This window comes from Perognathus longimembris, chromosome 8 (assembly GCF_023159225.1).
Source record: "Perognathus longimembris pacificus isolate PPM17 chromosome 8, ASM2315922v1, whole genome shotgun sequence".
Lineage (NCBI taxonomy): Eukaryota > Metazoa > Chordata > Mammalia > Rodentia > Heteromyidae > Perognathus > Perognathus longimembris.
In genome coordinates this window covers 8,761,028-8,787,881 of record NC_063168.1, presented here as the reverse complement: position 1 = coordinate 8,787,881, position 26,854 = coordinate 8,761,028, and the positions used below count along the sequence as shown (strand labels likewise).

Here is a 26,854-nt window from a genome sequence, read left to right as displayed (position 1 = left end):
TACAGAGAATTGGGTCCTCTCCGGCTGTTTTGGTCTTGCTTGTAAACTCCCCAGCCCTCAGAACTATGAGCCAACAAGCCTCTTTTAAAAAATAATAATAAATTGTTTAGTCTCTGGTATTTTATTACAGCAACAGAAAACAAACTAAGACATTCATTATCTTTTGTTTCATTTTCCTTGTAGACATTTGAGTATAGAAACTTTTAGGAACATAAATGTAGATCTGTTCAAATGTCTACTGGTAATATTTAATCTATTAATTTAGCTATAGTACATGCTATAAAACAATATATACATTTAGAAATTCTATTTTTCCGCATTTTTGTTTCCTAGTTTATATTAATTTTGCATTGTGATAATTTGACTTAACTATTGTTCTCATAACATGTGTCTTATTTCCCATTTCACATTTTCTATACATCTAGGTTACACTTTTATATTCCCAACCATTGCAGGCATCAACATGGAATCTAACAAGAGTTTCTGTTCAACTGGAATAAATACTCTGTATTTTTAGAATATCTGTGTTGGTAGACAGTTGTTATGATATTAACATCACTTGGAAGGAGGTCCTAATCTGCTTTTTTCATGTATCTAAAGCTAATATACTTTATTTCAAACTTCCCAATAAAACGTTCCTGAATTCTTTTAGAGAGCATCTCTCTCATTCTACCAGTAGTTGTAGGAGTGGTCCAACCACTCGGTGCCTTCAGGCTTCAGGCCCTACAACACTCCTGGTCCCATGGACCATAGTAACTGGTTTAAGGATGACTTCAATTTCCCACTTGGGAAAAGATTGGCCAATTATTCACTTTTCTAAGTAACTACTAGAGTAAGTAGTACAATTCCCATTCTTCAACAAAAGGTTTGAGAACATTTTCTTTAATGAAGCAGATATACTTCGGATTTGCAGGCCAAGGGGAAAAAATGAAAAAAACAATATTTATTTAAATTGGTGGTACTGAAGCTTGAACTCAGGTTCTGGGCGCTGTCCCTAAGTTTTTTTGCTCAAGGCTGTCATTCTACCATTTGAACCACAACTTCACTTCTGGGATTTTTGATGCTCAATTGGGGGTAAGGCTCTCTTGGACTTACGATGGTGAAAATGAATGACACAGCTTTTAGCTGAGGAGGAGAGGGGAAAATGGGGGGCCAGCATGGGAAGGAGTGACACTGTGAAAAAAGAAACGTACTCATTACCTGACTTGTGCAACTGTAACCACTCCGTACAAAGTCTTTGTAGTAACAATAAAAAAGAACTTTAAAAAATAAATTTAAAAACGACTCTCGTAGAATTTCTTGCTCCAGCTGGCTTTGAACTGGGATCTTTAGATCTCAGCCTCCTAAGTACCTAGGATTATAGACACGAGCCACTGGTACTACTCAACTTGAGAAAACCCATTTCTATAAAAAAAATTATTGAAAATTCAAAGCATTGGGATAGCTGAACCTTTTTTGTAGTACAGGTTTGTGAATAATAGAGTTCTTGTTTGTGGGATGATAGCTTGCATATTTGTGGCCAAGCAATCAAAATCAATTGCAAATATTCACTTGTTAATATTGATCTGTAATGACTTGCTGTGCATTTTTACCATTCTCTTCACACAGACAAGGATAGCAATGAACTGATGTAAATCTATAAGAACATGATTGTACAAAGAATTGTCATTGCTTGAGAGGCTTTAAAGGAATTCTGTCGGATGCTTCTCTTGATTGTGCTCCTTAGTATCACATTACATTTGGACTTGTCACTTCCAACAAAAGGTTAGGTAAAAGCCTCTTAATGCATTGCTAAAAAGAATGGGAAATACAGAAAATTCCTTTGCATCTGTACCAAGGTCTGATAAATAAACACTGTCAGAGCTGGAGCCTGAGGTTCAAAAACATCTGCTGCAGATTTGGGTAGAAGCAAAGGTATCTTTTCTTACTTTAACTATGACAGCACTACAAATATGTGAAGGAGCTTGATATGACCATGGTTTAGTCATTAGTTGTGATGGATGATTAAATGACTTCACATAGTTTAAGTTTTGCAGGCAAGTGATTTATTAGAGAAACATTATCAAGTCTGAGATAGAAAATAATTTCCAAAGTCATTCCATGTTTGATAATGAGTTTAAGTGCACTTATTTTTGTTTAGAAATTTAATAGTCTTGACCCACTGAACTGATGTACAGTGGGGTAAATTGTGATATTGTAGAGATGAGTGACATTTTCCCCTCTGCTCTCTGAAGGTTTGCTGGGATGAACGGACAAAGACAGATTGAATGGGAGAAAGGGTATGTGAATGTATTGGAACATGCGGAAGGAGAAAGGTTCTAGAAGTGTGAACACCCACAGTCCAGTCCAGCATGATTCAGGAAATGTCAGGGGGGAAATTAAAAAATTAAAGAATGGTGGGGGAGGGGCTCTGTGCTTACAAAGCATGCAGTTGTTTGGGTTGGAGTTTATTGTCTGTAGAAAAGGCAACAATTTGTAGATAATTCTCCATGTGATCAAAATTGAAGACAAAGGTATGTGACAAATCTTTAGTACACCAAGACCACTTGGAGGCTAGGAACAGCTAGTGTGACATTTCTCTCGGTGATGTCTGTTCATAACTATTGCTAACTCACAACCTGTGTGTTTGCAGTCTACTGTTTGTGACAGTCTTTTTTTTTTCTTATTGTCAAAGCAATGTACAGAGAGGTTACAGTTTCATATGTTAGGCATTGGATACATTTCTTGTACTGTTTGTTACCTCCTCCCTCATTCCCTCCTCCCCCATCCCCCTTTCCCTCTTCGCCCATGAGTTGTTCAGTTGGTTTACACCAAACAGTTTTGCAAGTATTGCTTTTGTAGTCGTTTGTCTTTTTATCCTGTGTCTCTTGTGACAGTCTTTATCATGTGAAGTGACACATTTTAAAACAGTCTTTCCCATTTTCACCAAAGGCAATTGTCAGCATGTCCTAACTAGCATTTTCTTTACAGTATTTGGTTCCAAAAAAAAAAAAAAAAAAACAGAAAAAGCAGGGCAAAATTATTAGGGAAGTTCAATTCTCAAATTCATGTGGGAAAGGTGCTGTTGAAATTGATAGTACTCATTACTAGAGTTATCATTGCTTGCAATCCATCATTAACCTGGAAGGTTTATAAAGACACTGTTTTTAGCCATGCATGTTTATTATCGTATGAGTTAGCAAAACTCTAATAAAGCTGAAACTGGCCATTACTAGCAATCACTAATATTTATTGACTATCCATTAGGTGACAGTGCCTGCATTCTTTTAAATACAGTATCATTAATCATTCTGGCCATCCTAAAAGCATTCACTTCCTCAGTCAATGTTATAGATGAGCGTACCAAGGGGCTAAGCAATATGTTTTCAGAAACACATCAGTTTCGGGGTCAGAACTGGAATGTTGACTCATTTGTACCATGTCCTCCTAAATCCTGCTATGTCACTGCCAGTCATCTTTGGAAGGGCGATATGTATGTCTTCATTACATATGACACATTTCTCTAAATTACTAAAGAAGCTCTAAATGCACTTTATCTGGCTAAGCTGAATATAAATATCTCTTCGCCGTAAAAAGGAACACACAAGAATATAGTGATTTAGAAAGATTCTATAATGTGGGCTATTTCCAATTCAGTCTACTTTTGTATCTTTGTCTCATTTTATTTCACAACAACATGTATAAGTCACAGTAAGATATACTCTCCCTTGTTTCCAAAAAAAAAACGCTATTCAAGAAGGATAAAGGGAGTGCCTGATGTAGAACCTCCCATCCAAGTGCCTACAATTAATCAGTCTAGTCAGATATGCATATATTTCCATTCTATGAATCATCGTCAAGCCAATTTACTTGAACTTCCAAATAACACTCACAGAGATTTTGAATGAAATGCCACAGAGGGCACTACGGGTGCTCATTTTTCTACAGTGACTTTGTTGCTTTCACTGTAACTAATCCCAAAGTGAAGGCCTGGCCCCTATCCATTAGACACAATTATGCTGAGGGGTTTCTTTTGAGATGAAACACACACATTAGAAAAGAGTTTGATGAATATTTTAGCATTACCTTACTCTTTAAACTTGTGTATGTATATATGTATATGTGTGTATATCTGTATCTATATCTATAACTTTAATGCAGCAGTAGAAAGTTCTAAAGCATAGAACAACATAGTTACTACAGAATTACAACTTCAAGGAGCTCAGCCTCCTGTCTCTTTGTAGTGAATATAGATGTCACAAGTGACTCTTCCTCCCTTCTTTTTTTTCTACTACAGTGATAGCATGAAAGGTAATATTGTTGTAACTTTTAAGTGTAGTAATGATGTTCAGCACTTCTGGTGTAGTGCAACTTTTAGCATCATCTATCACCCGACTTTTTTTCATTATTCCAAACTGAAATTCTGAATCCAGTAAACACAAACTGCCCACCCCCAGCTCTGGAAGCCAGCTTTGTGTTGCTAGAAGTTTGGAGGGTCCTGGTTCCTCATACAAGTAGACTCATACTTGTCATTTAGTGATTGCCTGTATTTCACTGTGTACTGTTCGACGCTTCAGAATGTGCTGGAATGATTCCACTGTGTATTTATGTCACATTTTATTCATCCATCAAGTGTTAATGGACACTCTTGGTAATGTTACTCTATTTTAGTTTTATTTATAAATTCATTTGGTGATTTCTCTCTTCCTCTTGTACCTTTGGTGGTACTAGGGTTTGAACTCGGGAACTTGTACCTACTAGGCAAGCACTTTACCACTTGAGCCATGTCTACAGTCCTGTTTGCTTTCATTGCTTTTTCAAACAAGGTCTTTCTTTTTGCCCAGCGACTTAGAAGGCGATCCTCCTACTTACACTTCCATTGTAGGTGAGATGACAGGTATGCCTTGCTTTTATTGATTGAGATGGGATCTTGCTAACTTTCTTTTCAGGCTGGCTTTGAACTTTGACCCTTGCATTTTTGTCTCCTAAGTATCTAGGAATATAGTCATAAGCCACCAAATTTGGTTAGACTCGGTGTTTTTTTGAGCTGCTGTTCATCACTGGGTCTTGTGTGCCCTTAAGTGTGTACACAAGTTCAACAGCTTTTAAAAGTAGGCCAGGTGCTGGTGACTCATGCCTGTAATCCTAGCTACTCAGGAGGCTGAGATCTGAGGATTGTGATTCAAAGCCAATTCAGGAAGGAAAGCCTGAGAGACTCTAATCTCCAGTCAGCTACCCAGAAAGCTAGAAGAGTAACTGTGGCTCAAGTGGTAAGAGCACTAGCTTTGAGCAAAAACATTTTGGGACAGTGCACAGGCACTGAGTTTAAGCCCTTGCACCAGCGCGCGCGTGCACACACACACACACACATACACACACATATAGAGAACAAAATGACATCCATTTTCTCTCTATCCTCTCTTCTGTTTACTTTCACATCCTTATTTTGCTAGGATGCTTTAGTTCTCTGCCATTAGCCTTAAACAATTCCCTTTTTCAGCTTTCAGATTCTCCATATTTCCTAAAGATGAAGATTTGCTGCCAGTACGTGGCCTGTGTTTTTGCCCCACATGGGTAATTTAACAGCAATTGTCAAGCTGCACATGAAGTATGATAGAAAGTGACTGACTTGCATGTGTCCAAATGAATGTCATCTTTCAAAATCCTCACCTCGAGATTGTCTGCCCATCTATTTTAAGAGTCTCCTTATTTTCATGCCAATTACTTCCTCCCACATGTGACTCAATTCAGTCACAATCCCACTTTCCTTTGACTCTGTCCTTGATTGTGTTTTTGACAGTGGAAAGGGAAGCCATGTGGAAGCAGACCGTCTCATGGAGGATTTTCATGCATCAGCTGCTTGCCGGCTCTGAAGTGCCTTTGTAAGTGCTAATTGGTTGTGCACTAGAAAATCCAATCAGAGCAAATCTAATCGCAATAGTTCCAATGTATACAGAGATGTCATTTTCTTCCGAACTTGTCTTTTATCTTCCCCTGGATCACTCCACCCCATGTCCACTACTAGCCATGTATGACATATACACCTGGACATTGCATGCACTCATCAAGTACCATGTTATAGAAAACACACGCATGCAGTTACTATCACAATTTCCTGGCGGGTAAAACTAAAGTGTGTTGAAGAAGGGGAGCCATTTCCAGCTTCCTATCAAACTTTGTGGACTAGCACTTCGCTTCTAAGATTCTATGGGAGTATTTGTATTTGCACCCATACCTGAAAAGGATGACTGAATTGAGGCAGGTTTCTAATTCACTACTGCTTATTGCATGGTGCTCTGGGCAAAGCCCTAGACTGGCTTAAAGGAACTCATCACTAATAGGCTCTAGCCCAGGTCTTTACTTCAGTCCACAGGGTAGGATGACCTTAAGCTAGATAACAAAACATTGCCTATGAAGGCTTTTGCTGGAAGTTCTGTATTTAAATCAATCTTTTAAATTGGCAGTGGTATATTATTTGTTTTTTGTTTTTGTGCTGCTACTGAGGCTTGAACTTGGGGACTGGGCACTGTCCCTTAGTTTTTTGGTTCAAGGTTGATGTTCTACCACTTGAGCCACAGCTCAACTTGTGGCTTTTTGCTGGTTAATAGGAGGTAAGTGCCTCATAAACTTTCCTACCCAAGTTACGTTCAAACTTTAATCTTCATATCTCAGCCACCTGAATACCTAGGATTACAGGTGTAAGCCACCAATATCTAGCGAAACTGGTAGTCTTAAAGGTGGGGGTGGCTCATACTTGTAATCCTAGCTACTCAGGAGGCTAGGATCATTGAGGATCAAGGTTTTAAGCTGGAGCAGAAAAGTCCATGAGACCCTTACCTTCAATTAATCAGCAAAAATCTGAAAGCAGAGCTGTGTCTCAAGTGGAAGAGCTCCAGATCTAAGCAGAAAATCCAAGGGAGACAAAGAAGCCCTAGAGTTCAACCAGCACAAACCAAAACCAAAACCAAAACCAAAAACATGTCTTCCTTTCATAACTACAATGTGTTCCCATGGGCGGTCTGCAGCCTTTCCTACTTAGAAGTTCTGATAATTTTCATAAGAAAAGAAAAAAAGAAGGGAGGAAGGAAGGAAGGAGGAAAGGAGGGAGGGAGAGCAGGAGAGAGGGAGAGAAGGAGGGAGGGTGGGTGGGCAAGCAGACAAGCAGGCTAGACAATGCTGCTTAGGAGGCTGAGACCTGAGATTCAATGTTTTGAAGGAGCCATTTCCCAGGCAGGAAAATCTATGAGACTTTTATCTCCAATTAGCCAGCCAAAAGCCAGAGTGAAAGTGTAACTCAAGTGGTAGAGAACCAGCCTTGACAGAAAAAGTAAAGAACAGCACCAGATCCCTGAGTTCAAATGCCCAGTAGTGACGTAACAAAAGAGAAAAAAAATAGGAAGGGAAGAAGGACAGGAAGACAGAAAAAAAAAAAAAAACTCTTCTGAATAGATTTTTAAACATTCACACCATAAAAAATACGCATGTGGAATAATGTTAATTCACTTATTTTAGCCATTCTACAATATATATCAAAATGTGATCTTATAAGTCATACATACATATAATCTTTATTTATTTCTTAAAATCCATCTAATAGATGGAGGTGTGGCTCAAGTGGCAGAGCACTTACATAGTAAGTACAGATCTCTGAGAACAAACTCCAAGACTGACAAAACATATGAAAAGAATTTATTTCAGGAAGATTTTATTTTTAAAGGTAGCAGCAACAACTGCAACCCATAGGATTATTACACAAATAAATGAGGGAACGGAGAAAACTCCAGGCCTAACAGTGTTTGGTACATTGTTGAAGTTGTATAAATGCTAGTTTTCTCCCTTCTTTAGGCTTTTAACACTGTAGGAGAAGAGCCATATTATGACTCATTTTTAAATTAGCCTAAGTGCCAAGAACACTGCCCTGTAACTAGTAATAGCTGAAAAAACATTGTTAATGGATCCATTGGAAGAATAAAGGGTTGAAAGCAAGGGCAAAGTAGGGGTAAGGGCATGGGCTCGGAACATGTTGGCTTGTGGGAGGAAAGGCAAGGAACCCGAGGAAGAGCCCAGAGGGCCTCTTGGGCACACTAAACATGCACTTACTCTTGCCCATTCAACACTCTAGCTGGATGATGGTGAGCAGGGCATCTGGGCCTGGAGGCACCAGAACCTTCTGGGTGTCGATAATGACAGCCACCAGTTCTTCAGCTACAGCTGCTAATGGCATCCCCACACATCTCACTCAAAGTTGGCAACAGTGTCTAGGGGCAGGAAAAATACTCAACTGAGAAGTCTAGGTTTTGTGTTGAAATGGCACCTCTGCCACAAGTTTAGGTCTATTTGAACGGATCTGTATTTATCGACTAAAACCTGGAAACATCTAACATTTGCTTCGAACGTTCGGTCTGCTGCTGTCACTGGGTCAGCAAAACCTTTTCTCCCCTCTCTGTTTCTCATCTTTGAAAACCAAAGGATGGTTGGTGTACATTGGGAAGAGCACCGAGGCCGTCTTCTCTAGTTACTCTTCTTTTCAAAAAGCACAGGTCAGCCCAAGCCCTAAGTGTCGATGAAAAGGAAAGCAAGACCGGTAGACAAAAACCTAATTTGTTTCAGACAGGTATGTTCAAGAGCCTGGCCCCTTTGGGAACTCAGGAGTCGGCCTCCCATGCTAGGTGTCACAAGTGAGTCTCCTTGAACACCTCAGAGGTGATCTCGCCAGGAGGCAGCATGAATACCAGTAGGGTGAGAACTGCTCTCTCTTTTTTTTTTTTTGGCCAGTCCTGGGCCTTGGACTCAGGGCCTGAGCACTGTCCCTGGCTTCTTCCCGCTCAAGGCTAGCACTCTGCCACTTGAGCCACAGCGCCGCTTCTGGCCGTTTTCTGTATATGTGGTGCTGGGGAATCGAACCTAGGGCCTTGTGTATCCGAGGCAGGCACTCTTGCCACTAGGCTATATCCCCAGCCCCAGAACTGCTCTCTTGTATCCTCCCTTCCAGGATTCTCCACATATGCATGGGGGAGTGAGCATTTGTGCTGCTGGGGAGTTGGAAGGATGGGATACATTACTCCCTTGACTTATCAATAGTTGGACTGTTTATTTTCTGGTGGTTTATAATAAAGCGGAAGGAGAGCATTCAGTGGTTAACTTTAGCAAAATGGGTCCCAGGTTAGAGGGGGTTAGGTCTGAGTGTATCCACTTTTTTTCTTGCTCTGCCGGCTCTCGGCTCTCGGTCTGCTGATCAACGACTGCTACCTGTCTGTCCTGGGACAGATTGAGCTTCTGATAGGCATTCAACCCGGTACCCGATCTGCAGGTACCGTTCCCAGACTGTGGGCCTCTTCCCTCCAGACGCGGGGAATGGGAGCTGGGGCTCAAGTCGTTAGGGGGCCAGCGTTGAGCAAACCAGGTAAGGGACAAGGCCAGGACCCGAGTGCAAGCCTCACTGTGGCACACACACACACACACTCATCCAGGACATCCGTCTTGGTTCGTTTCTCTTGGAGAACCCGGTGCTCTTTCATCTTCCCTTGGCTGGGTCGTGTCTTCCACTCCAACAGCCCCAGAACCACGCCGCTTTCTCCAAAGACAGGCCCGAACCGTTTCGCTTGTTGGCAACCCAACGTGAATCCGACCCGCTGGGCCGGATTCCCAAACTCCCCAGCCGCCGTCCCGACCGACCGCCGCTGAGCCGGGGCATCTTTGCAACTTGCAAAGCCCGGGCAACTCCAGGCTCAGCGCACCGCTAGCAGCGAGCGGCGGAGACACGCCCGCTCGCGCATGCGCGCCACGGCCCCCCCGCCAGGCTTGAAAAACCCTGCTGCAAGCCACAACCACTGCGCCTGCGCGCAGAGGGAGACGCGGAGGGTGGGGCGCTGGCGGGGGCGGGGCCGGCCGGAGGGGCGGAGCCGCGCACGCGCACTGGGCCTGCCGGCAGGAAGCCCGGCGCTCGGGGGCGGGGCGCTCGGAGCGGCGGGGGCAGGGCGCTCCCGGGCCGCCGCCGCCGCCGCCGCCGCTGCCGCCGCCGCCGCCGCCGCCGCGCATTGTGCAGCAGGCGGGCCCGCGCGGCAGGGCGCTGGACCAGTGCGGCTCCCGGGCATGGTGAGCCAGACTCTGCTGCGCCTCGTGTCTGCCGTCAACCGCCGGAGGATGAAGCTGCTGCTGGGCCTCGCCCTGCTCGCCTACGTCGCCTGTGAGTGCGCGCCCGCCGGAGGCCCGGGGAGCTCCATTCATTTCCCGCACGGCCGCGGGCACCGGGGTCGCAGAGCCCGCGGCGGGGCCCTCCCCGGGGGCGGCCCTGCAGCCGGGTGTCCCTCCCCGCCCGCACGGTCCCTGCCCTTCCTGCCTCCACCCCTTCCCACGCTTGCGGCGAGGCTGCGGGCTAACTTGGGCGCAGACCCGCGGTCGTTTAGGCCCGGGACGCGGGAACCCTGCCTGCGGCGGGCGGAGCGGCCTTTGCCTGGGGGGGCACCGTGGCCGCCCCCCCCCCCGCGACCGTGCGGTCCTCGGTCCGGTTGCCCGGCACACACACCACCCCCCTCCCCGCCGCCCAGCTACGCTGCTGTCCGCTTCGCCTCGGGACCCAACTTGGATTGCCGAGCGGAGCGCGCGGGGACCCCCCCCACCCCCCCCGGGGACGCCCGGCCGCGCCGCCGGGTTCACTGGGATGAAAATACCGTTGCGGTTGTCCGAGTCCCCGTGCCGACTGTGTGCACCTCGGGGAAATTACTCAGCACTTAACTCTGCGGGTGGGCAAAGTGTTGTCAGACACCCCCCCCCACATCCCCCCCACCCCGCGGCCGGGTGCGCCCCTGTGCCAGGTGTCCCCTGGGCTCCCCCGGGCACAGCACCGGGGATCCGGCCGGCCGGGCGTGTGTTTGGTGTGTGCGGATCCCTTTCCGTGCCCACTCAGCCTGCTGCCTGGGGAGAGGGCGGGAGAGCCAAGTGTGGGGGGGGGGTGGGGGGCGGGCGGGAGGCCCCTCTTGCTTCCAAGAGGTGGCGGGAGCTGTCCTTTAAAAAAAAAATTCTATTCGTCGGTCATATACATCGCTGCTATTAATACTTCTTAAAGCACCAAAGTTGGATTAAAAATAGCTCCCAGCGTGAGCTCTTTTTGAGTCCTGGCCACCCAGATAGACACCTACCGAAATGAAACCACTTGCTAAACGGTTTGAGTGACTGGGGGGTGGTGGGGGGGGGGTGGGGGTGGGGGGGTGTCTGATTCCCAGGTGAGTAGGGACTGGAGGATATGAGTTCAGTTGGTAGGAAGAAGACCTTGAGTAGGACCGAGCCTGTCTGCTGAAGCCCGGCGGCTCCAGGAGGTGCAGTCTAGAAGCTCGGGCAGGACTCCTGGGTGCTGGGAGAAGTTTCTGGCAGGGGGCTTGGGACAGGTGTGAGATGTTTTTGCAAAGAAGACCTGTGGAAGAGTGTGTGTGTGTGTGTGTGTGTGTGTGTTGTGTGTGTTCAATAATGAGAAAGTTGAGGCCCTAGAAAAAGACCCCGATAGTTGAATAATAGTGGCACTATGAGTATAGCTATCATTATAATAATTACTGTAATAAATCCTGTCATTCATTGAGCTTTTCTCATTCCACAGTTGGCTTCCCTTGGTTTTGTTGCCCATTGAGGTAGAATCTCCTCTGAGCTGTCCAAGTGCAGGTTTTTGACCCCTGTGAAAATCATAATCCTCAACAAGGATGAAGTCTCATTGTCTTTCAGCTGGTGAAGTATTGAGGGCAGTGCTTAATAGCACATTGGAAAGCTCAGTAACTACCCAAAGGGATGGCACTCAGATTTATGCCAACCTACCAGATAACTCCCAGGCAGGGATCCAACTTGAGTTACTATTAGTAGTTTTTTGTGTTTTGTTTTTTTCTTATGCCATTACTGTGCCTTGAACTCAGGGCCTGAGTACTTAAATTTTTCCTCTCTAGACTAGTGATTTACCACGTAATCCACAGCCCACTTCTGACTTTTTAGTGGTTAACTGGAGATTAAAAAGTCTCAGCTTTTCTGCTGGCCTGGCTTGGTTCTATATCTCGTCTTCTTGAGTAGAAAGAACCATGAGCCACTGGCGCCTAGCTAGTGTTTTTGTTTTTTACCATGTGTGTCCATTGAAAAGCCAAGTGAGTCCCTGCAAGGTTTGTAGTCATACAATCTCTGCAAAGCTTGTTAAACCCAGTAGCTTTCCTGCCACCGCCTCCCTGCCTAGAGGCAAGCACTTGACTTCTAACTCATTGTTTATTATGATTATTTTTTTTTAGTAATTGTTCTGTTGAATCACAGGCTTCCTGACTTCTCAGTCATAGATAGAATATATGTAGGGACTTTGTTCTCACAAGCTTCCTGACTTCTCAGCCGTAGATATATGTATGTAGTGACTTTGTTCTTTGGAAGATGACTGTTTATTCTCCCCTTAGGACCATTTAGTGTTTCTGTGCATGATTGTAAGTGCTACTGGTCATCATCTGTGACGTATGTTACCTTTTGTTCTCTCTGAAGCTCATAAGTAGATACTCTTAGTTTATTTACTGTATTTGGGGGTTCTGAGCTTGAAGTCAGTGCCTTGTGCATGCCAGGAAGGCACGCTACTACTACCTGAGCCCTCCCCCCCCTTAGACTATTGTGCATTAAGGACATAGGGGTGCGTTCCTGCCATTCCAGCACTTAAGACATTGAAGGAGAATTGTGGCTGCAGAGTGAGACCAGGTCTCAAAAGCCCCCAAATTATTTGATTTAATAACTTTCTATGCCTAATTCAACTTAGGCATTATATGGTTTCACTCAGCTGTCTGTCCTTGCCTTCTGTCTCTCCCCCCAACCCCAGTAAATTTCCTTATTAGTTTGGTTATCCATCCTGAGACTTTAATTTAGTACATATAGGCAGATAGGTGTTTTTCTGTGATCTACTTATATTTTTGCCCATCTTTCTTCTGTGTATTTGTTGTCCCTTGCCCCTCATTTTTTTTAAGAACTCTGAATATGTTGAGGATGGTAATGGTCCTTTGTGATGTAAACTGAAACCTGTTTTTTTTTTTTTTTATTTAAGCCTTGTGTTGTCAAAGAACATAAACAATACATTTATCTTTGTACCCAGTTCCTGGCTGGAGTTCCTAAACTCTTCAAGCCTCTTCTGATGACACCTGTTTGTGAGCCTGGGACCCTAGACAGACTCAGGACCAGGTGGGTCATGAAAAAGAACCAGTGGGTTGAAAGTCTCAGCCCCGTCTGGGCGTGGGGGATGGCGAGACACTGAGCAAGGTAAACACTCTAGGAATGAGATTTGAGGAGGCTGTAGTAGGGGTGTGTGGCAGCCAGAGAGGGCATGGAAGCTGAACCCCTCTTCCACCTCATCTCCTGCAGCCCCTTCCCTTCATAGAGACGAACCATTGTTGAGTGTCCTTCTGAGGCCTGTGAACTATTCTAGTAAATTCTTGAGCCTGAGACGGGGTTGTGGAAACTCCTGTGATGCTTAAGAAACTGCTCCAGCTAAGTGCTAGGTAAGGTGTGAAAGACAAAGGAGAGCCGGGACCTTGAAGGAACAGGACTACCCTTGAGGCAGGGATAGGGCTTGGACAAGGGAGATGTGGACGCTGCAGAGAGATGGGCATGAGGAGCAGAGTCCTTGGGGCCCAAAGGCAGAGCAAGGAAGGCTGACTCTACAAGAAACGTGGTCCAGTGGGATGAGTAAACATTGTGTGAGAATTCAAGCATCCTAAGAAGGAAGATTTTGATGATCATATTGACATCTGCAAAGTATAATAACTGCTTTTGCGTGCTGGGGCTCTACGTGTCTTGAATAGTGGTTCTTGCTCAGGGCTTCTCTGTGCATGAGTACAGATATGCTGGTAGACTTTAGCCGGCATATATTTTGCTGTATGGGCCAGTCTGTTCTTGTCTGTGCACATTCGTATGTTGGAATCCGTATCTCAAAGCACTGACATTAAGATGGGTCTTGGGAGAGTCATGGGGTTGGAGCCAGCGTTCCAGGGAGCGAGCTGCCTTGCTGCTTCTGCCACAGTAAGTACCATTTGTGAACAAGCAAGCTGGTCCTCACCAGACACGGAACCTGCTGTGCCTGGTTCCTGGACTTGCCAGCCTCATTGCTGGGAGGTAGTAAGTTCTGTTGTGTGTAAGCCAGGCAGTCTGTGGGGTTTGCTAGAGCAGCCTGAGCTGACTCAGGCAGGCAGGACATCAGGAATGATCTATTGGTGAAGTTGAAGGCTTTCTTCATGCAGAGGTGTCTGTAGATGAGGTCAGGTAACAGATTGCTGTGTGCACTGAACCTCCATTCATGTTATCGTCACCTTTCTTGCTTTATGTTCTGCCAATGTGATGGACTTAGGAATTACCTGAGGGGTAAAGGTAAGGAGGAGAGATTCAAGGTTGCCCCTTTTGCCAAGAGGGTGATCTCACCTGTCCAATTCAAGCCACTTTAATTTGGGACAAGGAGTCTATTGTGCTGTTTTCTCTTATAAAGTGGAATGTCTATGTGCTCTTATCTCTTGGAGGTAAGATTTTTTTTTAAAGACTACCCTGCAAAATTGAAAGGACATGTGTACAGAAACAATAGTTAAATTGAGGGGCCATATAGGAACCTAAGAGACATCCAAGCATAGGTGTTTTTAAAACTCTTTTATAGGAAGCAACTTCCTAGGCCGGAAGGCCCAGACAGCCACCAAGTGGGAACTCCTAGGCGGGGAGGGGATTTGAATGTATCAATTTTTCTCTCTCTTCCTGATTAAGAGTTTGAGAGTTTAACCAAAATAAGTAAGTACATCAGAAAACATTTGGACTTCTTTAAAGCAGGCTCTTTTAGAGGGAGTCTGAATGTGTTAGCAAACCAAAACCATTTTGTCAGGGTGGTGAGATCTTGGGGTGTTATTCATAGTATCTTTGAATATTTTTGTAGCATTTTCAGAAGTGCTATAAAATTGAGAACAGAACATGCTGGTTCTAATGGACATAAATACTGCACATTCTTGGCTTTCATGTACGTATTTGTCTTAAAGATGTCAGCAGTAAAGATTGGAGGGGTGGATGGCTCAGCTATAACCAAGTAAAAGAAGCGGGTTGGGGAGACAGGAGTGGGTGTTTCTTGTAAGAAATCGTAGGCTGTGAATATGGGGTCCTTGGAAATTGGGTTCGCAGCAAAACTTGCTTGTAGCCAAGTCGGGATCTTCCTTTTCTTCCTCTGAGTTTCCTTTGTTACTCAGTAGAATTTAATTTGAACTTCCTTGCTTCCCTCACCCTACTGCATCTTCATTATGTAAAGGACAAAAATGTCTCTCCTAGGCTCTTAACGCAGTGAGCCGCTGTCCCTGTGCAATCGTGCACACCGAGGCACTGTCCTCTTACCCCCTTCACCTCTTATCTGCCCCCACCTACCAGTGCAGGTGCTTCAGGGAGCCCCCAGCAGGAGGGCAGGAGGGTCCAGCTAGTCCTGCAGAGAGTTGTTGAGGGGGAGGGAGAGGCACCCAGCAACAAGTACCCTGCTGGGGTGTGTGGTTCTGTGGTGTCACAGATAGACCCCAAGGTTACTTCTATTCAATTTATCAGACACACTACACAAAGATGTCATTTTTCTCTTTGTGTGAGTGTGTGTGTGTGTGTGCGCGTGCGTGTGTGTGTGCGTATCCCACGCTAGGAACTGATTCCAGGACTTCATGGATGCTAAGCATCTGTTCTATCACTGAACTAACTCTTAGCTCCGCTTTAACTTTTAAATGTATGGTTCTGTAGTGTTAGACATTCGCATTAAGATTATTGGTGTCAGCCACTGGTGAATGACTGCTCCCACTGAGGTGTTGCATGCATGTATAAAAGTTCTTTTGGGTATATACCTAGATGTAGAATTGCTGGATCACATGATAAATCTGTTAAACTTCTTGAGAAACTGGTACTGTTTTCTACAGCAGCTGTACCATTGTTTTCCCACCAGCAGTGCATCAGGGCTGCCGTTTCTCCATTTCCTTCCCAGCATATGTTAGCTTTATTTTGTACTTAAAATAATTTTTTGGGGGGGAGGCAGTGATGGGAATTGGACCCAGGGCCAGGGCCTTGTGATGTTAGACAATAGATGTTGGATCTCTACCACTGGGGTACATTTCCAGACTTTATCTTATCCTTTTGTTAGAGTAGAAATTATAATGAAGTAGATATACAAGCTTTTCATGAGAAGCCTTGAAAGAAATGTTACGTTTAGGAAGTCCTCATGGGTTGCCTTCAATAAAAGAGGGTAAGAAGTGTAGTTAACCATCTGTATCCATGGGCTTCCAATTAGTGGATTTGACCAACTGTGCGTGGACTGAAATTATTTCTCTACAAAACATGCACAGGCATATTTTAATCTCAATCCCTAAACATTAAAACAGAATAACTTATTTGCACAGTGTTCAAATTACACTCAGTATTATAAGTAATCTAGAGATGATTTAGAGTACGTAGGAGGATGTGTGGGCGTTAGATGCAAATATTATGCCATTTTATAAGAGGGGCTGGGGGATTCTTGGATTTTGGTAACTGAGTGGGACCTGGAATCCATGTTGCGGGATACTCTTTGGGGAGATGGAATTTGTAGAGATTTCCCACCTTGTCATGGTTGTGGTCGGTTGCAGTGGCCTCTTATGTCTCCCAAGTTGCAGTGGGAGAGCCCTCTCCATACTTTGTGCATCTGGAATGGGGCCACAGTCTGATGGTCCGAGGTGGCCTGGTGTTAGGTTGTGCCGATGGAAGTCTCCATAGCTTCATTTCCCCAGTACGGGTGATTGGAAGTCACATTCCTCTGACCTAGTATTGGTGGCCTAGTTAGCTGCTCTGCACTGCTGCAGGGCATCCAGTCAGTCTGGGTGGAGTGGCAAGACCTGAGCCTGTTGGCTACACCTGCCAGGATGCGCTTGTTTCCACTGCAGGGCCCTCCTCCGCTCCCTTGCGTGCCCTCCACAGTATCCGGGTTCTGACCCACCTCTTGTGCCTCTCAGTCCCCATCTCCATCCTCACCTCTTTGTCCTCACTTCTCCTGGCTTCATCCCCTTGTTCTTGAGCCCTCGCCCATCCGTTTTCACACACACCGACGATGGACTTCTCCACCCTCCTTGATGACCTAATGATTGTGAGGGCATGTTAGACTGACCTCTGGGGACAGCTACGTCACACCCAGTCTAGCCATGAGAATTGATACCGTACCATTGTGAAGCCACAGTGTCCCTTTAGTTGGGCACATCTGCTGAGGGCCATGCTTATTAGGGACCCGGGTCAGGCCTAGGTACCCGGGTCAGGCCTAGGTAATGCCTTTGGCTACTCTGTTTTGGAGATGGTTCTTCTAGATTTCCCTGACCCCTCTCTTTTATCTTTCTTTTCTTTCCTCCTTCTTCTCTTCCCCCTCCCCCTCCCCCTTCCTCTCCCCCCTCCTCCTGTGGTTAATTGGAGCTAAGAGTCTCAAGGTCTTTCCTGCACAGGCTAGCTTCAAACAGTGATCCTCAGATTTCAGCTTCCTGAGTAGTCAGGATTGCAGGCACGAACTACCAGCATCCTGCCCTTTTCTTTTTGTAAACACATAATGGAATGGCTGACTTATCCTGACCAAGATTCTCAAAGCGCCACTAAATATTTACAGAGTAATGCATGAATAGTAAAAATCAGATGCTCAGTAGGGAACGGGAGGGAGGAAAATAGAATATCACAATATTCATAATTATGCATATTAAAATGTCTTCTCATTCAGAGATACCACATCTCTTCATTTCAGCAGATCTTTCTTTTTGGCCCCTAGGTAAAATTTGTTATTTCTTTCTGGGCCTTAGGTAAGTTTTGTTATTTCTTTCATAGGGGTTTTATACCTTTTGTGTGATGTTTATTTCCACCAGTTTCTCATGTGAATTCTACCTAAAAGTTCAGTATCAGTTACTAACAAAACTTTATAGTAGCAAGGCCAGCAATGGAATTAACCCCAGGGCCCTGAAATTCCCCTTTGCCCTTTTTTAAAATTTTTCCCTCACCCCAACATAATGCTCTACCTCCAAAAAAAAAAAAAAAAAAGGAACACATGTGGCTTTTCCTCTTGCCTGGCCCCCCTGCACCTTTTGTCTTAGGTAGTCTAAGAATAGATTCATGGGTGTTATTCTCACAATTAGTCCCTGTGTTCTCTGCAAGCAGGTGAAGATGCCCTTAGTCTAGCATTCATTGCCTGTGGCCATTCTCAGCAGAGGGTTAGCTGCCTGGCAGCCCACTTGTAAGTGGCCAACTCTGTGTCAGGGGCAAAGCACAGAGCTCATTTCTGTATGCACTCAATGAAAATGAGGCCACTGGTAGACTTGGGGAATGGGTGGTAATGGGAAGGGAGAGACCAGTGTTTTATTTGCCTAATTTATTCCTTTATGCACAGACGGGCTTGGTGGGTTGGATTTTAGGCCCCTTTCTTGCTCTTTTCTGTAAGATTTTATTTTCATCAGAAAACTAAAGTTGTTTATTTGGTAGCCTCAGGCAAAGTTATATTTAATTTCCCATTATTAGAGAGAAAATATTGCCACATGTCCTTAGGTTGACCCTAGATCCTGTGTAAGTAGTAAAACCAAGAGAAACATTGTGGCAACACTTTGAGAACACAACAGATCCCCAAATCCTACTTGGGAAGTCTAGAACTAGGTAAAAAAGGAGAGTCTCCTTTTTGCTACTTAATTCTGTGTTTAAGTAGCTGAACTGAGGGATTTCAATTCCATGTCAGTTTATGAGCACAGTACATCCTGAGCAAGGTCCCTTCTTTGCTCATTCTCCCCCATGCCTCCCAACCCCACCCACGCCCTCAATTTTTCCTAGTTCCATTTTCACTATGTAGAATGAATATTAGGACTGCTTTCTCCTGCCCTCCCACTATTCATTTGTTTACTCCTCTCTTTTTTTAATCTCACCCCTCCTGATACCTCAGGTTCAAAACAGTTATATCATTGGAATCCTCCCTTTCATACACTATATACTTCAGTCAGTATTTATGTATATATGCATATAACCCTGTATATATTTACATATGCATTTGTAAGTTAGATCTAACTTCACACATGAGAGATGTCATTTATCTCTGGGCCTGAATTACTTAGCACAATGTTTTTCAGGTTCATTCATTTCTCTGCAAATGACATAGTATCCTACTTTCTGATGGGTAAAATTTCTTTTTATCACGTTTTGTTCATGCATTTATTTGTCCACTGAAGGGCATCTGGGCTGTTTCTGTATCTTGGCTGTAGTGACCAGTGCAGCAGTGAACGTGGGTATCCGAGTAGCTTGACTGTCTCCTGATTTGTAATCTTTTGGATACATACCACAAAGTGGTATCTCTAGATCACAGGGTGTGGTTTCTATGTTTAGTTTTTGAGGAATCTCCAGAATGCTTGTCTCTAGACGTTTGCAGAGTCAAAGTACAATTTTTGTGTGTTTGTGGCAGTGGCTCACTATGCAAGCCGGCTAGCCTGGAGTTCCGTATTCACCTTCCACGATGACAGGTAAAAGCCACCATGACCCACTCAGCAGTACTTTTTGCTTTCTGGAGTTTGCAAGAGATCTAACAGCTTCTTTCTGTCTCATTCCTGTCCTCTCCTTCTTATTTGTCGCTGTCCTTCAGTTGAGAAGCAGAGACTTCTGATGTTTACTGACTCCATAGCAATGCTGCAGAGCCTTGAGTGACACAAAGGAACTGTTTACAGCCATCCAGGTAACCTGTTTTGAACAACAGGTTTTACCTGTTAGCAGACATGAGGAGAGCGCTGACTTGCAGGGCCATCAAATCTGTCAGATTTGCAGACAGAATGTATCTTAGTTTCAGTCTAAGAATTAGTCATTTGGTTGTTAGGAATGTCTATTTCCAGAAAGATTTTAGTTTTTTGTGCAAATATTGGGGTTTAAATTCAGGGCCTTGAGCTCTTGTTGAGCTTGCTTATGGCTAGGGATCTACCACTTGAACCATACTTCCAGTTCCAGCTCTTTGCTGGTTAACTGGATATAAAGTCTCTTGGATTTGTCTGCTCAGGCTGGCTTCAAACCTTGAACCTTGGATTTCCGTCTCTTGAGTAGCTAGAATTATAGACATGAGCCATCTGCACACAGCTCTGGAAGCTTTTTCATTGTGGGTTTGTTGCTGCTAGGTACTGAGTGGAGTTTGAGACCCAGGTTATTTTGTGGTTAAGGGTAGTGTGCAAACCGGGTAGTAATGTTCAAGGGTTATTGATATTTTACTGTCTTTCTGAGACTTACTTTTAGTTCATCATTTGAAAGTTTTAACACTGAAGCAATTATAGAAAAAAAAAATTGGAAAACCTCTGACTTGTAGCTGATCTAGTCCCCTGCCTGTTAGACACTGGTCTGTAATAGAAGTTCAGTACTGTATGTACACATCATTGTGGGGTTGCTCTTGTGTTCTGTGTTAGTCAACTCTCTTTAGGTGCTTTTTATATGTAACAGCTCTCTACCTTAGGTTTCCTATGACTTGCTGTTTTCCTCTATGTGTGGAAAAAACGTTTCAATATAGAGATCCACTCATTCATCTGAATGGTTGCTCAGAACATAAGGTGTCTTCGTTGACATGAAAAGTCCGACAGAAGGTTTGGAAGGGAGGGCTCTGTTCCTTCAGACTATTGTCATAACAATTTTCACAGATAGGGTAAAGCTCTCTCTTAGGAACTTGCATGCTTTGTCTGGGGGTTCCAAGGTCAGCTGTGCTGCAGTCTTCTTTCTCTCAATGTGTAACTTGCAGAGTAATTAGGACAGGGCCCCCTAACCTCTATGTGTGGGCCGGGGCCCCACAGTGTTACAAAGGGTCCAAGAGAGGGCACAAGAAGTGAAGAAGCGTTCTGCAAGATAACTGAGGTGGAGGGAAGAAGTGGGGAGGTCCTGGTAAAGGAGGGTGCTTAGTGTTGTGGGGAAAGCAGTGGGAGGAGGGAGAGGAGTGGAAGATGAGGCTGGAAGATGGCGGGTAGGGCCTTATCACAGAGGGTCCCTTGGATGTTCTGTCCAGAGGCATAGGCAGGGAATCCTATTGTTGGCCGGCTTCTGTAGAGAATGTTCTGCCTGTGCTCACCTGTGAGGAGCATAGGGTAGGAACATTGAGCACCCTCGTGGATGAAACAGAAGACACAGTAATCACACAAGGCTTTGCTGTGCCAAGTAGAGGCCACAGGAAGTTGTGAATTGTGCCTAGTCCAGCCCAGGTGAACCTGTGCTGAGCAAGCCTGAGATTCCCTGCTTTCCCCTAGAGACCTCTTGGTGAGGGAACCAGTTATTTTGGTTGGAAGTCCATCTGTAATATAAGCAGCTACTCTTCCTGACCACTTTGGGGTCAGGAAGACCCTACTCCATAACACTGCTCCAATGGCAGTTGAATTTCCCCTTGTATCTGGGAGGTCCTTCCAACCGTAGCAGTAGGGTGTTATTAGGCAAGCCTGTGGGAAGATAGGAGTCACCAGTAAGGACTGTATAGTTGGAATTCAGTACCATCCCGTGGGGGCTGGGAGGGCTGCAGGGCAGGGAATGGGAAGGATGCTCTCCCACGCTTCAGGCCTGGCCCCTCATACCAAGAGCAGGGCCCGGGCTCCTGGGAAGTCTGACAAGTCTGATCTTGCAAGTGAACATGGAGAGTCAACCAGATACCACAACCTACTTTTCAGCCCTACTTAGTGTGTGCCCAGGCGTGCTCTGTTGGCTGAGGACAGCTCTTAGCCTTCGTGGCTCTCCAAAGCCCATTCCATGAGGTACTCTGATGGCCCGTGTTGCCTGTATCTTAGCACCTTATTCCTCAAGTGGGACCTTGAGGCAGAAAGTTCTGTACAGCCCCCATTTATATTGAAAGAATGAACAACAGTGCTGTCTCTCCTTGTTTGAACCTCTGGTCAGTAACACCAGAAGTTCAGTGCTTTTTTTGTTGTTTTTTTTAATGAGAATAATGCACCTCCTTATCTGCTTTGTGAGAAGATTTTCACTGCCCAGAGTGAGTCACAAATTGGATCTTTTCCAGAGTACTTGCATTGTTGGGGTTCTTTGGAGGTGAATGAGGTATATCCTTTCCAGGTGAAGTGGGTGCTTTGTTTATTGGGGCTGAGGAGTATTGTGCTGCGTGGTCAGATCTCCCTGGGGCTGCATACTGGACCCTCCCTTTATACCCAGTGTGTGGGCAGTATCTTTGGAAGAAGGGTGCAGCCACACTTGGTGGGGAGTGCTGTGGGCTGGGAGAGGTTTAACTCAGTACCTTGCTGCTTTTGAGGACTAAGATAGCTAACAGGGAAGAGAGAGATCTGGCTCTGTTTTGGTCCTGATTGTTTAACCACTTAACCAACCACTTTAAAGTGGTAGCAAACAGCTCCTGATATATTGTGCTCAGATGACTCCATTGGGGGTTGAGAATTTGAGAAAGGCTGGTAGTTCTTTCGTGTTTCATAATGTCTTGACCTCCAATAACCATGTTGGGGGTTTCACCTGCAGGTGGCCTCCTCACTCACTCCCCCAGAGGAGCAGACTCAGCACTGGCTTTTAGCTCCTCCAGCCTTGGCCTCAGATTTCTTCCACTGTGACCCAGGGTTCCACTAGGGATTGAGCATTCTGTGGCAGTCACATTTTAATGTGTGTGTGAGGTGCCTCTGCTTGTTTACTTGCCTAAACCGAAGTGGTCAGGCCCTGAGAGCAGCACTGGGCTAGACTCCCTGGGCATTGTCCTGAAGTGGGGAGAGTTTTCCATGGTGGATCAGGCTTAGTTGAAGGCTTAGTGAGGGGTTCACTGAGGTGATTATCACTCCATTTGAGTTTGAGCCGCATGGCACCCGAAGTTGGGAGGTTATCCTAGAAGACAAGCTTGGAAATGAACAGGAGCCTTTCTTTTCTTCCACACAGATGCCTGGTTCCGAAGCCCTGGACAAATCACACAGGCCATAGAATGAGGCCTCATGGTAGGAAGAGGTGGCTTGGCGCTGGGAGTCACCAGCCTCCTGGCCAACAGCAAGTTATAGGCAATTCCTTGACTCCTTCCTATTTGCTAGTGGCATTGAGGTTGTCATGTGACCTGGGAATTAGAAACAGTGAGAATACAGGGCATTGTCCCCATGGTGGTATTTGACATTGTTCCGAGGTGTACTTGAAAGCATGAAGCTGGCAGGGTTGTATTCTAATGGCCTCATGAACTTATTCCGCCTCACACTGACACCCATCATCCCAATGCCAGGCCTGGGATTCTGCTCTCCAGTCCCATCTTCAGGAGGTGAAACTGGATCCCCACCTCCACTAAAGCATTAAATCTATGGCTTCATTGCCACCTCCATCCTCTGTATCAAGTCCTTGCCACCGTCTTCTTCCTGCCCTGCCACCCCCTCGCGGTCTTGTTTCTAGCTAAGCCCGCATACAAGCTGGAACATCTTGCTGGACTACATCGCTCTTTTGAGCTGTAGCTATCTAGGAATTCAATACGAAAAGAAAACGAAGGTTCTGATATTTGGTTCATTCATGGAGCCTGTGGGAATGGAAGGAAAGCACAGTCCTGGCTCTCCTTGACCTTGCAGTCTCCCTTCTTTTTCTTCTACTCCTTCAGGGTCCTCTGCCAGCATTGCTCCTCCCTTCCCTGCCGATTGCTACAAGATCCGGTAGTCTGGTGTGCGGTTCTATGACTTACGTGCCTCCTCTCTGTCCCCCAGGATGCTGCTGACTGCAGCCTGTACTCCTTGTGTATTTTATGTAGGTTGCTAGTCACTGTGGTAAAGGGCAAGAACTCTTCTAGCTGGAACGGGCCCGGTACTTCTGGTCAGATTAGAATAGGATTGGTCAACTGTGGCCCAGGAGCCAATTCCAACTGGCTGCTGTTCGTTTTTGTAGGACTCAAGGGCTAAGAAAATGTCCACAATTTTTAAACGGTAGGAACAAAGTTAAAAAGAAGAGTACTATTTGATGACCCCTGGGCGCTCTGTGCAGTCGAGTCCTTTCTGGGATCGCTGCTGTGTTTTTATGAGTTTCCTGTCAAGGTGTCCTAGGCGCTGGAGGTAAGTCCTGGCACCAGAGCGATCCTATGACCCCCCCCCCCCCCCCCAGAGCCTCAAGTTGCAAGGTTTTGGAAATACACTTTTCTACAAATTCCTAGAAAGGTTTGCTAACTTGGCACAGCACTTGAGGGAATTGTAGTCATTTCTTCATTTATCTACTCATTCATTCAGCAAGTAGAATACTCTCTGCATCTTTCTCAAATGTCCCAGCTAAGGGCGCTGCCGCCCCCAAAAATAGAACACCTTTGCTACTTTGGAGCTTGTCTTTTATTTGGGAAACAATAAGATCATAGGCAAGGAGATTGAGGGGGTTTTAGGTTAATCCAAAATGCAAAGTCAGAAAAGCTAAAACATTCAGGAGTTGTTTTTTTTAGAACTGATGCGATGCTCCACATATATTTGATTATTATGTATGAGAAAGTGTAGGAGAGATCATTATCTGTCATTGGTAGCATGTAAATTCAGATTTAGGGATCTTGTGATATCAGGACACCATCAGGGTGGCCATGACATACCTTTGTTTTCTGTTAGTTCAACCTGTACAAGCTTTGTGCACAAATTATTAAAAATATTACCAGTAGGTAACAAAATTACCTTCTGGTTATATGCATAAGGTATATATGAGACATAATAAGTTTTTTTTTCCACATACAATTTATTTTATTACCTCCTAGAAACATGATACACAGATTGGGTTTGCAGTGTTAGTGCTATCCACCTGCTCTTCAATCTCTCCAATACGTCAGCACTTTGTGGAAGACATATAATAAACATATAATAATTATGCATTGAAGCTTGCAGTCAGAATGCCCTTATATTTTAGTTCTAGCAACTCCACTTAGAAAATGCATAACATTGCACAAGCTATTTCTCTTGAACTCAGGTCTTTCATTCAGAACATATGTGCACAAACCCAGGTACAATACAAACTTTCCAGGATAATAAACAGTGAGATTATCATTATATCTAAATTAAAAATAACAAGTTGACTTAGCAGAGAAAATAAGAATAATGACCGTGTGTGTGTGTGTGTGTGTGTGTGTGTGTGTGTGTAAAACTAAATAAGGGCTAGTTATTTTGAAGTAAGTTGGAAGAGAAGCTATTAGAGGGATAAATGTGGCCAGATTTGGTTATTGAGAGTAAGTCTTACTGTTATTGAGAAGACATTATTATTTTCTCAATCATGTATATAAATGATCAAAATAATTTAGTCATGAAAGTGGAGTCTGACACTGAAGAAGGGATTCTATGCTCAGTTAGAAGTCAATTCTCATTTAAGCCAGAGAAGTCTGGAATCTGAACTAAGACAATGTAAGGAAGTTACATGTGAACTTTTAATGCAATTCTAGCATTTGAATTGTTAGTGGATTTGGGATATCTGTGATTTCAGATATGCATTGGGATAAAATACTCAAATTTTTAATAAAATGATATAAGTAAAAATAATAAAATCAAAGAATGAAGCTTTAGTTATATATTTGCAAAATAATAATCTAATTTAGCATGTTAGCCCAAGGATAAAATAAATATCTATTGAATATCAATGTCTGACCCATCCTAAGAAGCTTTAGCTAGTAATAGTAATGTTGGTAACATTGTTTAGAAAAATATAACCAATAGTTCCTGAGATGACTGTGCATTTTGTGTTTTTTTTTTTCAAATTTTTATTATCAAACTGATGTACAGAGAGGTTACAGTTTCATACGTTAGGCATTGGATACATTTCTTGTACTGTTTGTTACCTTGTCCCTCATATCCCCCTCCCTCCTCCCCCTTTTCCTCCCCCCCCCCCCGAGGTGTTCAGTTCACTTACACCAAAGAGTTTTGCACGTATTGCTTTTGTAGTTGTTTCTCTTTTTTTACCCTGTGTCTCTCAAATTTGGTATTCCCTTTGAATTTCCTACTTCCAATACCAGTAAACACGGTTACCAATATACTCAGATAAGATACAGAGATAGTGTAGGTACAACCACAGGAATGTGATACAAGAACATCATCAATAATAGAAGCTACAGATACACATAGGACGTTGAAAGTAGTTACAACTGTGATATAACAATTGTTTCCATAACATGGAGTTCATTTCACTTAGCATCATCTTATGTGTTCATAAGGGTATAGCTATTGGGCCTTGTGATGCTCTGCTATGACTTGCCTAAACCTGTACTAATTATTCCCAATAAGGGAGACCATAGAGTCCATGTTTCTTTGGGTCTGGCTCACTTCACTTAGTATGACTTTTTCCAAGTCCTTCCATTTCCTTACAAATGGAACAATGTCATTCTTTCTGATAGAGGCATAAAATTCCATTGTGTATATGTACCACATTTTCCTGATCCATTCTTCTACTTAGGGGCATCTGGGTTGGTTCCAGATTCTCGCTATGACAAATTGTGCTGCGATGAACATTGTTGTGCTGGTGGCATTACTGTGATTTTGTTTGTGGTCTTTTGGATAGATACCCAAAAGTGGGGCTGCTGGGTCATAGGGGAGTTCTATATTTAGCCTTCTGAGGACTCTCCATACTGCTTGCCAGAGTGGCTGAACCAGTTTACATTCCCACCAACAATGAAGTAGGGTTCCCTTTTGGCCACATCCCCTCCAACAATTGTTATTATTAGTTTTCTTGATATATGACATTCTTGCTGGGGTGAGATGGAATCTCAATGTTGTTTTGATTTGCATTTCCTTTATGGCCAGTGATGTAGAACATTTTTTCATATGTCTCTTGGCCATTCTCAGACATAATAAGTTTTGTTTTTAGAGTTGGGCTTCATTCTCATTATGCATATGCAAATATACCCAAATCTGAAACAACACAAAAATCTCAAGTACTCTTGTTCTCAGATATTTCAAGTGTACTCAGAATATAACTCTAC

At 44.3% G+C, this 26,854-nt stretch overlaps 1 protein-coding gene across 2 annotated transcripts in view; it reads left to right on the top strand.

Moving 5' to 3' along the window:
• The first annotated feature begins 9,955 nt into the window (after nt 1-9,955).
• Uxs1 (UDP-glucuronate decarboxylase 1) overlaps nt 9,956-26,854 on the top strand; it is a 79,604-nt gene continuing 62,705 nt past the window's right edge. The window contains exon 1 of one of the 2 annotated variants that reach the window (XM_048352481.1): nt 9,956-10,165. In XM_048352481.1, coding sequence (XP_048208438.1) covers nt 10,072-10,165 — 94 coding nt within the window. In that variant the 5' untranslated portion in view covers nt 9,956-10,071. The remainder of the gene's footprint in view (nt 10,166-26,854) is intronic. The other variant, XM_048352482.1, reaches the window with a different exon arrangement.